This window comes from Balearica regulorum, chromosome 7 (assembly GCF_011004875.1).
Source record: "Balearica regulorum gibbericeps isolate bBalReg1 chromosome 7, bBalReg1.pri, whole genome shotgun sequence".
Classification (NCBI taxonomy): domain Eukaryota; kingdom Metazoa; phylum Chordata; class Aves; order Gruiformes; family Gruidae; genus Balearica; species Balearica regulorum.
In genome coordinates, this window is record NC_046190.1 from 20,315,785 (window position 1) to 20,332,087 (window position 16,303).

At 40.4% G+C, this 16,303-nt stretch overlaps 1 protein-coding gene across 2 annotated transcripts in view; it reads left to right on the plus strand.

The window, feature by feature from the left end:
• Positions 1-13,317, plus strand: part of VSTM4 (V-set and transmembrane domain containing 4) — a 40,086-nt gene extending 26,769 nt beyond the window's left edge. Inside the window, exon 8 of one of the 2 annotated variants that reach the window (XM_075758352.1) lies at positions 12,040-13,317. In XM_075758352.1, coding sequence (XP_075614467.1) covers positions 12,040-12,051 — 12 coding nt within the window. In that variant the 3' untranslated portion in view covers positions 12,052-13,317. Of the gene's footprint in view, positions 1-9,314; positions 11,928-12,039 lie in introns of those variants that run through there. The other variant, XM_075758351.1, reaches the window with a different exon arrangement.
• The last annotated feature ends 2,986 nt before the right edge of the window (positions 13,318-16,303 follow it).

Sequence of the window (16,303 nt, forward strand, 5' to 3'; positions counted from 1 at the left end):
GCTGACTAACCTCTTTAATAACCTCTTTACTGGACTGTATCTGGCTTCCCTGGTTCCCCACCACAGAACAGGTATTGGTCCTGTGTGATTTCTGAAGCAGAATGACCATAGCTGAGCTATTTAAGAGAAGCATCCTTCTACCTACAGCTCATACAGCATAGACAGCAATGTTTATCCCAGCATGGATTGGATCATCAGTGGCCTGGTGCCACACAATAGCTGAGATTTTCTTTTGATGATGATGATAATGATGTACAAGCTACTTGAGAAACAGGAAGGGCTTATGGTTATAGAAGACTGGGGGAAATTTCTGGAAGTCATTTTGTTAACTTTGAGTGAAAGCATAATCTTTTGCGCTTATTCTGCCTGCCTGCCTTTTTCAGGCACCACTTACATTATTTTGCGTTGAGATTTGCAAAGCCAGCTCAGAGATGTGGATTCCCAGGTTTTTACAGATGTAACAGAAATGGGATGCTCAGGTTTCTTTCTGCAGCTTTGAAAATCCCATCCTTATTTATCATTATAGGCTAAGTGCTGACAATGTGCTGAGTGCCAGCCAGTGCAGGTCAGGACAGTCCCTGCACTGGAAGTGTTTACTCTGTAATGAGTAACATGTGAAAGTCTGAAATTTGGAAGTATTCATTCAAAGGACAGCTTCCCTGCTCCTGCCGTGCCTACAAGGCAGCAGGGTGTTGTTTTGAGCAGGAACTTGATGTGGGTTGGACACCTGTGGAACTGAGAAGGCTGTGACTTGGTCTCATCATCTGTATGTACTCGGCACAACCAAGCTTTCAGCATTACACATTTAGCTCAGTGTTCTACGCGGGTGTATAGTCCGGAATCAAGCAATGAAGACAGGTGCTCCTAAAGCTGCCCAGAAGCTTAAGTTTCCTTCACCTGAAAAATCCCTTTGACTTCTAGGTTTCAGCAGTGCATTTCCCACTGTACAACAAACCAGCCAGATACAGTGTGTATCAGAACCAGTGTCCCTGGAGTCCTTTTGGGAGAGGGGTCTAGATATAAGAGCAAATAATCTGCAGTCTCATTACCACTTCAGAGAGCTGTGAAATGTGAAGAGCTGCTTTTGTTTTTTCCTTGCTGGGGAATTCTTGCATTCTAAGCTGCGGTCCAGCCTGCAGTCCAGCAACTCACAGCAGCCTGGGAGCAAATTTATCCATTGCAAGATTGCATTTGATGGATAAATTTGATTTGTTTCCTATCTTTTTCATCTTACAATTAAGCACTACATCATTAAGACTAGTCTTATACCATGTGCATCAATCTAACTAGGAAAGGTAGGCTAGTCAGTTTTTTGCACAACTAGTAGAATTCCTCATTAGTCTTAACCCATTCGACCTTTCCTTGAGAAAAAGAAAGTGAAATACATCTGTCCTGTAATTTGTGGATTCTGGATCTGGGAACAATCAAGTCGTCCTTTCTCCTGGATGGTTTTAAATTCAAAGCTATGCCACCCTCTGTTAGAAGAACTGTTTCCTCCACAATATGTAACAATGTGTGATGATTTAAGTTCCCAATTTCTTAAGGCAATATTGATCTCCACAGACATCAAGTAACATTGTACATATGATACACAAAGAAGTGGTGAACATTTTTTTCCTTGACTCGCCATGTCCCAGTCCACATAATTTCTCTCTCTATGAGATGAATAATCCTTTTTTATTCGTTGTCTCTCTTTAGAATGTGAGATGTACATAGGAACATTTCTACATAAATGTCATTTACACATTCAGGTAGACACTCAGAACACAACATATTCAAAACTGCTGAGTTATGCCTGCTTTCACGTTCAAATCACACATTGCTACGTTTACCCGCACGAAGGAAAGGTTTGTATAAATACAGAAAATCTCTTGCTGGAATTGTGCTGAGATTTGTGTATTTACAAAGTCCCACAGCAGATGATTTTTGTATGATGACACATTTGGAGTAATAAAAGTGTCACCAGAAAACTGAAAAATTTTAATTACTTCCTTGGGCCTTTTTGAAAGATAAAAAGTTGTCAGCCTGATTTCCAGGAATGTTGATTTGGTTTAGAATCTAGAAATAAAGGTGAGGACGCTTTTCCCCAAAAACTGTTAAAACAGGCTGGACAAACCTCTGCCAGGTATATTTACTTCTGTTAATGAAGAAAGATGGACCAGTTCACCCCTTACAGTCACTATGTGCCCTACATTTGTGGGACTCTGTTTCTTTAAAATAAAATCATTCAGTGGGACTTAGTAAATCATCTTTGTCCCTGACTTTTTAATCATAACTTTTGTGGGATTTAAGAGCAAAATTTAGATGTAATGCTGAAAAAGGCTGCACAAATTGTTGTAGACATTGTTCCCAGTAATTAATCCTCTTCTAGGGAGTAAAAAATAGGCATCTTAGTGGAAAGAAACTGTCATTTTTAACTGATAGTGCCACTAGAAGTCATACTTCCTACTCCCCATATTTTCCAATGTCATATTTCTCAGCTTTGGCACTGAGGAGACAATGACTCCCTGGATATTTCAGTGCTCTTATGGGCCAGCAGTTGCATTTCTAGGGGATAACTCATCTTGCAGATCTAGCTTCAGCTTTTCATGAAGGTCTGCAGAAGTAATTTTTTTAAATTCCTCTCTTCCAGGGGAATCTCTGGCTTATGCCTGCAATCAAAACACTGGCATTGGTAAACACTCAAAGCTCTAAAGAGATAAAAGAAAAATCTCTTTCTGACTCCTGAGTTAAGTTACTACCTTGATGAAGGAGCTATCCCACTGAAGTTGATATGGTTTGAGCAGAAGTGTATCTATGGCCCTCAGAAGCACTACTGATTTCAGCACAAGAAAGACCACACATTCTAGAGAGAGTGGTTTTCCAGTGCATATTAAAAAATAGGACCGTCAAAGGCTAATCATTTTCTCTCTGAATCTACAGTGAGTTTTCTCACTATTAATTTTGCAAAATCCTGCCTAACCCCACTGCTAGCATGTGCTGTCTCTCCCTGTCCTGGTGGCCCAGACAAGGGAGCTACAGCCTGCCCACCAAACATACCAAATCTTCACTTCAGCACACTCTTGCCTTCACCTCCTTAGCTGACCATCCAGCAATGGCCAAGCTGGTACCCACACTGCATCTGCTCCCATAGCGTCAGAAAAAAAAAAAAAAAAAAAAAAGGAAAAAGAAAAAAAAGATGCTTATGAAAAGGATATATGCAGAGGAGAAGATGAGCTAAGCTCCTTTTCCTGAGGTTGCACATAGTATGCAGCTTCCTCCCATCTGGGCATTCATGCAGAAAGAAGCAACAATCTGTCCCTGTGGCCAAAGCCCATCCAGTTGGCCTGGAGAGTGCTGTCTAGATGCTTTCTGACTGAGTGTGCTCAGGCGGTGACACAGGATGCTCCTGAGCTGTGCCATCTGGACAGTATCCGCATTTTTCCTGCGGAGCTCTTTACTGAGTGTGACTACAAAACAGGATGTTTCTGAAATATCAAAGGGAAAAGGCCAAAGATCTGAGTCTGGCATCTGCAAGCAAAAGGGAGAGAGAAAATGGTAGTTCCAGCATGTGCTTGCTAAGAAAGAGCTACTTCATGGCACTGGGGCAGGGCTGCTTGCTTTGTGCTGTGGAGTAACCTGAAGTGCAATTCCTAGAGACTGTATCCAACAAACTTCACCACCACCACTTCTTTACTCCGTACCTTTACCATTTGTATTTCCTACAGCATCTCCCTGGCACCGCAGTGTGCACCCAACAGCACAGTGTGGCCAGTCCATAGGTGGCAATTTGCCATGTACTGGCAATCAAACCAGCAAACATATGCATAATTAGCAAGTTTTATCCTTGCTGACCTAATCCATTCACCCACAAACACAGGGAAGGCCAGTGATGGTGGGGTAACGTTTTCAAGTGTTGCTGCAGGAAATCAGAGTTACTAAAAATATTATGAAGCTCTGACTGGAACTTGGGACATATGCTTATTAAATCCAGAAAACTCAGAGGTGAAAATTCAATTTGGTCTATAAACATAATTTTCTTGCCCTGGTCCCGTGTTTAAGTCATTCTGCATCATATCCCAAATAAAACCTCTATCACATGCGATCATATAGACACTGAATTCCAAGCCAAATGTCTGCAGCAATAGTCACTAAAATACTTAAGACTGAAGTGAAGTGGGAAGTGATCCCTTTTCGGCTTATTTTTGATAGTAAACTAGATTCAGGGCAATTATTATTATTTTTTAAAATAGAAATTCACATTCATTTTGTCATCTTCATGATAACTGGTGTGGTCATTGAACGGTGAGATTGCAACAACCCATAAGTACAAGCTGGCATGAGTTGTTTTTCCAGACAAGGTAAATTTATGAGATTGTTATTAGTTTGTTTTCTTCATACCTAATTACGAATTTGGATAAAAGTGGTCTCAGTTAAGACTTCAAGAACTTTCAATCTGACAGTGCTCACAGTAAACAACCTGCCAAGAAACAAACCATCTAAGCCTAGGAAGAGCAAAATTGACATTCCTGGTGATTATGAAATTAAAATCAGAGTAATTTTCATTAAAAACCCCACCTTTCTAGGTAATTTCTAGCACATTTATATACTCGACAAACCCAATAAAAACAGAACTATGTATCACATACTTCAGTTTCTTTTAAATATTGACATGATAGACTTTGCAGAATGTTTATTGATAAAAATGTTCCTATAAGTGAACTCTTTCGAATAGTTGCCCATGGGAAGCCCTGTGACTGGAATAAACTAAAATTAAACTGGAAGAAATCTGGAAAAGGAATCATTTTGCATTTGCCAGTAGATACACTGGAAAATGATGACTCTTTCTAATTTATATTTCTGCAAAGTGAGTGATCCCAAGGCAAGAAAACAGACATGCAAGATAAATATTGTATCTAGAAATGTCACTTTGGAACAGAATTCTATCTGAAGAAATCATTTCAATATTATTTTAGAACAATGATGTAATTTTCAGGAAAGGATATTGTAGCCACAGAAATCCCAATGACCTCCTAAGCGAAGAGCCAGGACAGAAAGACAGAGGTGAATGGCCAGTCATTCACTGTCTCTTCCTCTTCCACCCTAGTATCAGTCCCACCTATAACATCAGTTATTAAAGTCATGCTATTGTTCCAAAAAGGAGTTGGTGGCAGAATTCCAGGTTTACACTGCCAAAACTCTATCCAATCCAAATGAGAGATGAAATTGTAGAATTAGTTTTCTTTTCCTGCCTGTTAAAAAAAAAAAAATTGGTTTTGGACAAACAAACCAGCAAAATTAAATTAAACATGTGGTTGATAAATGAAGTACAGAAGAGTGTATGGAATAAAACCCTGGCTACCATAGATACTTTAAAGTAGTGTTGGCTTCCATGCACTGTTATTACGCATCCTTTGCTGAAAACTGTATACCCTTCACAATTTTGAACCTCCTGTGTGTTTCCTCATATTTTCAATCAAATTATTACATACTAGAAATATGCATAAGGGAAATTATTCTACACATTTTATGGTGTGCTGTTGCTTGTAGCAGTAATTGAAGTACCTTTTCCACTTATGAAAGTACTAATTTTATTTGGTTTTATTGCTTTTCTAGATGCAATTATTTATTTAGTGTGTTTTGGCTTTATTAAATTATGTTTACTATAGGAACATCATAAAAATGTATGAAAGCAACACATCAGCCACTACTGCCCAATGACCTGTTTTGGGGAATCTAGTGTTATTTTTCATATCCAAGCATAATAGAATAAAGTAAGAATAAAGAGATAATCTACACTAGAAAACAATGCAATTTTGAGATAATACAATAAAACACCTGGACAATATGATTTCATAAATCTTAGTTCTAAAATTTACATGAGCTGGGCGTTGGGGTGGCTATTTTAGGACATGCGGCATTTTCTAAATGGAAACATAACATGAAATACAATTAAACAGCAAAGGGGAAAGCACATACAGTTGCCCTGAGCAACCAATTTCTACAGAACAATGAAAATATTTCTACTTCAAAAGATGCAGTGGGTCAGTCTTAGAAAATGTAGAGTTTTATTCTGGCAGTGACAAACAGCATGTTTGTAAAGTTTTATCAGATTCATTTTTGGGACACTTTTCACATGCAAGATACCATTCTATGTTGAGGGTCTGAGGTGACACCCACTGAAGTTGGCAGCAAAACTCCCAATACCTTCAAATGGAGACTAGATGTGCAATTATACACTGAGAATAAAATCTTCAACATTTGCTGTGTTATTGTGGACTTGTGCAAAGCATTTGACGCTGTCCTGCATGACATCCTTGTCTCTAAATTGGAAAGATATGGATTTTACGGATGGACCACTCCGTGGGTAAGGAATGGTTCACTCAAAGAGTTGTGGTCGATGGCTCAATGTCCAAATGGAGCTCAGTAACAAGTGGCGTTCCTTAGGGACCAGGATTGTTTAACATCTTTGTTGGAGACATGGACAGTGTGACTGAGTGCACCCTCAGCAAGTTTGCTGAGGACACCAAGCTGTGTGGTGTGGTCAACACACTGGACGGAAGGGATGCCATCGAGAGGGACCTTGACAGGCTTGAGAAGTGGGCCCATGCAAATCACATGAAGTTCAACAAGGCCAAGTGTATGGTCCTGCAGACAGGTCAGGGCAATCCCAAGCACAAATACAGGCTGGGCAGAGAATAGATTGAGAGCCCTGAGGAGAAGAACTTGGGGGTGTTGGTGGATGAGAAGCTCAACATGACCTAGCCATGTGCACTTGCAGCCCAGAAAGCCAACCGTGTCCTGGGCTGCATCAAAAGAGGTGTGACCAGCAGGTCGAGGGAGGTGATTCTGCTCCTCTAGTCTACTCTTGTGAGACCCCACCTGGAGTACTGTGTCCACCTCTGGGGTCCCCAGTACAAGAAAGACATGGAGCTGTTGAAGTGAGTCCAGAGGATGACACGAAGATGAATAGAGGGCTGGAGCACCTCTCCTGTGAGGACAGGCTGAGAGAGTTGGGGTTGTTCAGCTTGGAGAAGAGAAGGCTCCAGGGAGACCTTATAGCACCTTCCAGTATCTAAAGGGGCCTACATGAAAGCTGGAGAGGGACTGTTCACAAGGGCATGTAGTGATAGGACAAGGGGTAATGGCTTTAAACTGAAGGAGGGGAGATTTAGATTAGACATGAGGAAGAAATCCCCTGTGAGGATGGTGAAGCACTGGAACAGTTGCCCAGAGAAGCTGTGGAGGCCCCATCCCTGGAAGTGTTTAAGGCTAGGCTGGATGAGGCTTTGGACAGCCTAGTCTATTGGAGGGTGTCCCTGCCCATGGCGGGTGGTTGGAACTAGATGATCTTTGAGGTGCCTTCCAACTCAAACCTTTCTATGATTGTGATGTCCAACCTCTACTTAAATGCTGTATTTAGCCTCTCTACTAACTCCTGGGCACATATAGTTTTGAAATCTCAAAAGGAATCTTTGGCATATCATAAAAGGCAAAAACAACTTAAATGCCTAGAAACTGAGGCCAATACTCTCAGGCTAGAAAGAAGAGGGGAATATAAAAATTAATTATCAGAACGGTTGAGCTGAGACTAAGTAGGACTACCCATGCAAGAGGGGGAACGAGGGAAGACGATGTGAATAGTCAAATGCAAAGATTACAGTCCTGCAGACAGTTAGCCCTGGAAATGGTCTTTACTCACATGCACAGATCTGACTTCAATGCCACCACTTGCAGCAGCAGCTGCACAAAGTATTTCAGGATCAGATCTGCAGAGAAGAAATAAGATTAAATTAATGCTGTAAAAGTGTAAACTGATCCACCCAGAGGGAAACAATCTGAAATGCAGAGTGTGTGCAACTGTCAAGGCAAAATGAGAGAATGCCAGAGCAGTGCAAAAGACAGGAAGCAGGGGAGCACAGGGACTGATTTCAGAGGATATTAGATGATTATCTTTTTAGCCAGAAGACAATATAATAATTATTCAAACACATTTCAAGGAAACAGGAATCATTTATGTTAAATCAGAAAGAAATAAATAGCAGTAAATAAAACATAAAGGAAACTTGGCATTAGAAAATATAGTCAATTTCTTCATGATAACATTTAAGTACTGTATGGAAAATCTTGGTTTATGAACTTTGAGTCATTTTTCAGTTTACAACTGGCAAAGACTTTCTTGGTCTCAGAGATGTAACCTTTCCTTGTTACTGCAAAAATTTGCATGGCTGAAACTTTTTTTGCTTTAATTGCCCTTTTTAGGCTTAGACTTGAGGACACCAGTTACATTCAGGTAGCACACAGTACCCAAGAAGATAAAAGAACAAATTCTCCAGTTCTTCACTTGCACAGGGCCTTAGCACTTCTATCTGCTTCAGGGAGCACAGACTTTAATCCTCTACAGACAAATCAAAATCCATTTCAAGTACTAGGGCCCCACGTACAATTCCACAGCAACTCTTTTGTTTGTTGCCACACTTTCTGAGGTGAATTTGATAGGAATAGCCCACTTCGAGCTGATGAGCCAACACACACAAAGGACCACAAGACAAGACTTTGCTCCTCTAAGCCACCACTCTGAGTCTGGATGAAGTCCCTGACAGCAGCAGGCAGCTCTTCTGTCACCTGTGTGAAATTTGTTCAGTAAATTTTCTTGATAATGTCTCTCTTAGCTAAGTTTTATAGTTTTAAGTCTAAAACTCAACCACTGTAATACATCAGACAGCTTTGGTGGTATGGCCTTTGTTCTTTGTTCTGAACTCATCTATACAATGGCAAGAGTGGTGAAATCCCATTGGAATCACAGTAAATCAATTCTATCCATTTCTGCTGCCTTCTACATATTTTTAACATGTTTTTCTTGTTCTGTTAAGAAACTTAATGAAAGGTACTTTGAGTGGCTGTGATTAGATGTAACTGGTCCAAGGTTTACAGCTGGGAAGTGAATCTGGCATATATATATTTTAAATTGTGAAATCTGCAATAACTAAAATTAAATTGGAAAATTTAGGATTAAAGAGGCTGAACATTTTGTTAACACATATCTTTCAATTTGCAATATTTGAATTGTCAAATTAAAATGTTCAGTGTTCAAGAAACAAGGAGAAATTGGAAATGAACCTGAAAATCCTACTATTTCTTGTTTCTTATTTTTAATATTATTTTTATTTCAACTTCTGTGAACTAACTCTACTGCAGACTAAACTGATTAACAGCATAGTAGAATTAACATGTGTGAGAGCAGAAATATAGCCCATTCTATAGAATATTTAAGGCATCTTTTACTTTCAGTGGTAATGACATTATAACTGTAATTTGTTGGTTCTGTTTCCTAGCCAAAAATCGCAGAGGAGAACTTAACATATGCTGAACTTGAACTTATGAAGCCGATTCAGGAAGCCAAAGGCATTCCCAGTACGACAGTCTATGCACAGATACTCTTTGAGGAGAACAAGCTGTAATAGTTCATGCCTGTATAAATGTCCTTTGTCTGTGTTCTATTTAATTCTTGCTGTGCTGTTTATTTATAAAAATCATACAAATGTCCTTATTTTTTTATTTCCATTCATGCACTTCTATTTTTCTATGAGACTTTTAAACAAAATGTAGTTGAAAGTAATCATGGAAAAAGCAGCTGGTCTACAAGCAACATCCCAGAGACACCCTTTGTAGTGTTCGACCCCTCTGTTTTAAATGGGCTGAAGTTCCACCTGGGGCATTTTCAATACTAAACATTATTCCTTCGTTGATGCTAATATGACAAGTCCAGCTGCAAACATCAACATCCTAACAAGCCTCAGAAGGACTAGTGGCAGGACCCATGCACATCAGCCTGCTTCTGAAGACAAAGGCCACTGACCAGGAAATCTGTCAATTTAATGCTATTTTTCCCATCAGAAAAATATTAACTCAGTAAAGCTGAGACTTTTTTCTACAGCAAAGGAAAAGCTAAAATTTCTTTTTTTCTAATTTTTTCCCCCCTCCAGAAATAATTATAAAAAAGGTTTGGTTTCTGTATTTTCAAATTCCCTTTCTAAATGACATTGCCTTTAAAATCTTAGTTACTTTCAGTGAAGTTCTTACATGCTTGAAATCAAACATTTCAGAATAATCCAAAAGAAACATTCGTAGTTAAATCTCCAAGAACATTTATAGCTTGGGAGCATTTTCCAGGATTTGATCCTTTTTTAATTCTGATTGGGAATAGGAAAAAAGTTGATAATGAGTAAAAGACTTCGACAGAACCAGGACTGCTTTTGACCTTGGTCTAGGTTGGTGCTCCCAAACCTGCAAAAGTTTCCTCCTGTGGCCTACATTACTGAGCTGCTGATCTAGAGGAAAAACTCGCACAGCTTCTACTTTAATATGGGGCAGGCTCCATTAACGTCCTGCTCACTTACTTTGGAGTAATTTCTTTGCAAAGATCAGGGCTCCAGAGATAGGGAACTGAGCCTACTGTGAGAGCACAAAATACTCTTCCTCTTTCTTCATCTCTTGATAACCAGGAAGGAATTCTTCCTTTTCCTTTGATACGCATTCATGGAAAATGGGCTGTTCATGCTGGGCATTTCAGTCATGAAAGATAGCTGGACTGGTGTTTTCAAGCTCCTAAATCTCCAATGCCCAAATTCCACCAAAGGTCAGGGAGAGTTGGGTGCTAAATGTCTTTCAGCCCTTGGGAAGCTTTAACCCTTGAGTAACTGCAAAGTTAATGGAGACGTAAAAGCATGGGCTCTTTAGTTCACCATAGGCCCTGGAGATCTGATACTTGGCATGTGCCAGGTCCTCTCCGGGTCTGAGAGGGAGGCCCTTGACAGGGCACCCATTCAGCAGTATTTAGTGTGGATTTCAGAGTAGCACTTGCAAGCCTTGCGTTCTGAAATCCTAATCAAGGTGATCCAAGTTGCTTCCTCCTTTACAGGTCAGGTTTTTTAGTGATACAGCAACTTCTCACCAGGGCTCAGAGCACAGCTGGGAACCACCATAGGAATACTCATGCCCTTATCCCTGTTACTGCATGGGAGCACAGGGGAGGAGGGCAGGGGTGACAAAGCAGGGATGGGGACACACGACAAAAGGAGAGCGCACCCTTTTGCAGGGTTTCACCAGAATAAGCGAGTCCGTATAAACTGCTTTTTAACTTTCTTAAATGGGGGTAGAGATTAGACAGCATACATAATCCGTTACTGTATAGCCAGGATGTGTAAATGTAAAATGCAGTCACTTGCTTCCATGTTAGATAAAAATCTCTTGCATAAAAAAAAAAAAGAATTTAAGAAAAGCTTGTCAGGCTGGCCATTATGTACAGTACTATTTCCAACTCTAGACCCTCATCAGAACAGTTCTTTCCAAACTAAGGCCAGCTTTTATCAATAGGTTTGCTGGTAATTATTTGCATTTTTAATGTCTGCATTTGTGAACTGTCAAGAAAACGTTTGTTTCACCCTTCCATTATCCCAGGAGTTTAATCACCCACCAAAAGGGCATGGTGTCTTTCCTTGTTCTCTGATCGGGTGATGAACTTTCAACAACAACAGCAATCAACTCGTTGACCAAAAAGAAATTATGCTAAAGAGTGATCAAACATTCATGGTTCTGACAATTCAGAGAGGACATCTCATGCAGACAGCTATAACGAAGGCCTTAGAAAAGTATAGAACTTATTAGTGATTCCTTTGGAATTAAAAATAAAACCCTAACACATTAATGAGTTGACCCCTTAGTTGTGAAAACTTTTTAGAAAGTTTGGTATATAAACATTCCTTTTACATAGAACTGGCCAATGTGCCCACTGTTCAGAAAAATCCTCTACTGTATGTTTATGCCCAGTATTTTCATGAATACCATTCTTTGTGTATTAATACTCTATATATCCTTGTTTATGTTTGATATCTAATTCCCCAGATAATAGTTAATTGAGCTAAATAAATAACCTTTTTTAGTGAGAAGTTCTTTCAGTCTGTGTAGGATTTATTACTTATTCAAGGATACGTGTTTATGTCATACTCAGCATTTAGACAATCCCCGTAGGTGGGAATTGATTTTTTTTTCATTCTGCAGAAAATTCCATGATTATTTTAAAATGTTTTCCATTTGTGACCAACTTCAGATGACAGCAGAATCCTGAAAGGCAACAAACCAGTTAAGTGAAAGAAGGCCAGAAATACTTAGGAGAACAGCCATCCTCCTGAACAGACATTGCCTGTGCCTTTTCTTATGCAGTGTCCACCCAGATTTAATAACATCAGATTGTATCATTGGAGAAAGAAAAACATCATCCTTTACTTTGCAATGAATTGTACATCTTGAAGTATCAAAGCAACTCACTTGAAAGACTACACTCAGTGAAATTTTCTTCTCCATAATGTGGGAGAAAATTAGTGGGAGAAATGCAGAATAAGTTGTATTTCACTTGTTCCAGCAGGAAACACAAGGCTGAATTAATGTCTAGCCTAACTCCTTCCGGCTTCAGCAGAACAGCAACAGAGCTGAATGTGGTCCACTGTTCTTTTATGACAGGAGCTGCCATGAAGACTCTTAATACCTTATTAAGCAGCAGTTAGAGTTTGCTGAGTCATACTATTTTGGTCACTCCTTCTCTTGTCATTGGTAAAACATGGTCTAGTGCTGAAATTTTAACAAATACATCTCTGTTATATCTTCACACCAATTTAGTATGAGATTGTTAAATGTTAATGTACTGCACCCTATAGCTTTAAATAGAATTAGAGATGTTTACAGCTTTTGTTAAATGCACCTTGTTCCTCCACATTAAATTTTATTACCAGAATCCTCCATCAGCAAATAGGAGTAAATCATATTAGCGTCACAGGCTGTGTGTGGGTTGACTCTGCAGCCCAAGGAAAAGGTGGTTTATTACTCTTTATTACAACTTTCTAATTGGTAGGTGTGGTCAGAATGTCATTATCTCTGTAATTACAAGCAAATTATTTGTTTTAGAATAACTGTAACATAATTGTGGGGTTCTCTTCATTAAGAAGTTCAATCAACTTGTGTCCTTTGCCAGGGTTTGGCCAGGTTCTGCTGGCATAGCAGGACTCAGACCAGATGAAGTCTCATTTGATGTTTGATTTGTAGGTCAAATTCTGCTTTTTGAGGGCTTCTCCAAAATACCTCTGGTGAGGGACATCAGAGTGAAAGGTCTTTTTTAGCTTCAGTCTAACCTGCCAGGGTAAAATAAAATTCCTAAATTCCACTGCATAACAATTGATCTTCTCAGTTTCCTGCACTAATGTGAAAAACTCATTTGGCATGCTTTCTTCTACCACCTGGTTTGACTACATTTTACTACCTTGGTTGGGAGGTAAGTAGATCAAAAGACTGCACGTCAATAGAAGACTCTGAGGTTTTGGTGGGGTTTTTTTGTTTTTTTTTTTTTTTTTTTTTTTTTTTTTTCCCCTGAGAGAAATAACACACACACAAAAAAAGAGAGAAAATGGAGATGGGACAGACTTTGAGACATCAGCTAGTCCATTATTTGATCTCAAGGTTGGACCAATTCAGCCTGACTTGACTTGGTAGAGATCGATCTAACCTCTTCTTAGAAACTTACAGTGATAAGGTTCCATACTCTTCTCACCATCCATTTCCCCACAGCCCTACTCATTCAAAATGTTTCCTAGTATATAGACTATATCTTCTTGCCTTTTTTCCCCAGTAGACAAACAGAACATCAGCACAGAACCAGGACATCACATAAAATACACAGGGCAAAAAAACCATGAAGATGGGCAACAGTTATCACTTTCAAACATGGTAAATGGACATATCTCCTCCCCTTATCATAAAAGCAGACAAGGACTCATGAAGTACCTCTGATTTTGCCTGCTGTGTGTAGGAACTAGAAGGGAAACTGCTCAGCACTGTCTGTGAAGGGATTTTTCAGGCAGCCAGTTAAGTAGCTTTACAAATCTCATTCCCCTGCACTAATCCTGTGGGAGACAAGTAAGTGGAGAATATTGGCCTAAGTATTCAGATCAGAGAGGATCAACAAGAGTGACAGCCAGCCATTATTATTCTATATGGCACCTCTACACCTTAAACAGTCCTGGCCTTGCAATGGCACTGTGTTTTCACGGGAACATGTGCCCTTCAAATCCCTCAGGCAAACATAGCTATGCTCATTTCTACCTCCACTACCTCCTTGCTTGCTCTCAAAGAGCAACGAGAGGATAGAAGAGCTTTATCCTGTCAGGGAACTAACTCAAAAGCCAAAATTAGTAAATCACAGTGCACATGATGACGGCAAATGGCAAAGGCCACTTCTATGTATCACTATAAAAAATAACATTAATTGGGATGCTTTGCAATTTCCTGTACAACCCATAATTAGGTTAGATAAGAAACTAGCAGTGTCTAAGTGCTATAAATGTCTAAATTAAGTTATTTTGAAAGTGCTCGGCACTTTGACATTTGAGAGTTCAGAGTAATTGGGGTATTGAAATAAAATTGCTTCTGTTATTTAAAAGGTCATTATCTTCTTCGGGTAGATATATGAGGACTATTTTCCACTCTACTGAGCCGTTCTATTTGGTACAATTAGACCTGCTTGAGTAGATTTTTAGTGGGCCTCCTCCCACTTATCACAGTCCCAGCACTGCCACAGGGAAGGGCCTTGTAAATATACAGCCCAAATATGGAGTATATATTCAGCTCATAATGGGGCTCTGAAGAGTCAAGAGCTGCCCAGAGCTTCAGAACACCTACCATGAAGCCCACAGGCTGCTACACTCAGCAAGGTGGCAACTGAGTCCTTACACAACTAAAGTCAACAAATGCCAGGCTACAGGCAGAAGCCAGCCTGCCAGGCAGACAAAGGCTTTGGAGCAAATCAGGATTTCACCTTCCCAAACAAATTACCCATAGTCTGGCAGCAGCTCCGGTTATTTCTACAATGCTACTGGAATCCCTTGTTTACAACATGCATGGTCCCACTGTCACAATAAAGATATACCTTTTGCTCGCTCACCAGATCTGATGCTCTGCAACTGTGGCAAAGATGGGAACTTAAACGACTACAGCTTGACTGCATTTTATTTTGGTTAGTCTGGTGATGTCAGTAAAATAAGGGAGCATAAAGACATAGACATTGGCAGAGGAAATTCAACTTGTTGCCACCTCTCCACTGGAGACTGCCACAGCCAGAAAATCACAGGGAAAAGACTAAGCACAGTAGTGGCCAAAGAGCTCTTCATTCCAGTTGCTTAATCCCTGTGCTCCCCCCATGGGAGCTGAGCATCCCACCAAAACTGGAGTGGCTAGGGGTGCATGACTCGTCATTTCCCGTCCTGGCCAAGGAACAGAGGTACGAGCGAGAAGCAAAGTCCTTAGAGTCTCCTGCCCAAACTGAACAAGGAGACAATTTCTGGCCTGAAACAGGGAAAGTCCCCTTGCTGTTCTTGCAGTCACCTACACAGAGACAGCTTCTCCCCCATCAGTAAGAGCTCAGGATGTTCTTTCCACCACAGGACTCACCTAACATCCTCAGCTCCAGCTACCCAGCCAGCACACTCCCCGTTGTTCCCTCAGTGACTGCCCTACATCAACAACCCTCCACATGCACAGGGTTGCAACACTTGAGTATGAAACACATCGAGTGATCACTGAACACAGGCACAGCTGTCCTCATCACAAGGCTTATATTTGCTCAGTGCTCATTACAGCAAATATTACTTATGGTCACCAAGATCCCAATGTACAGCTGAATGCTGCCTGATTCTGGATACCAGGTTTCCATAAGCATTTAACTCCAGTGCAGGGAACAAGGGGGTTCCCTTTTAAAAACTTCATGTTCCAAATCTTCAGGAGCCTCCCAACACTTGGGAAGAGCTCTGATGACAATCTGTAAGGCAAAAAGCATAGGGAAGGCTGGCATTCCTCCACCAGCCCTGTTCCCTCTCACACCTCCCCATCAGCCTGGCTGACTTCAACAACAGTAATTGCTAAGCACATGTCTGAAGAGTGACACCAGTAATGCAGTAACTATTCTGATCCCTAAGTGATCTGTGTGACCATAAGCAAACAAATCACTCCAGCTACCTGGCTCAGAGATGCTTAGTACCAAACAGGAGAAAACAAGAGAGCTGGAATCAAGTCCAGAGCTTTTCTGGGCTTCTTTTTCAACTTCCTTGGGACATCCCTCTGAAAGATGAGAGGCAAGCACAACAGGCTGCATTTTCATGTAGAAGGGAGCATATTTCTGCACAATATTTTAGCTCATACAGCTCTCAGATAACTTCCCTTGTGACAGCCATAGGTGATGCTGAGTGAGATGATCTTCTTACCAACAGCCTCTTGCAACAAG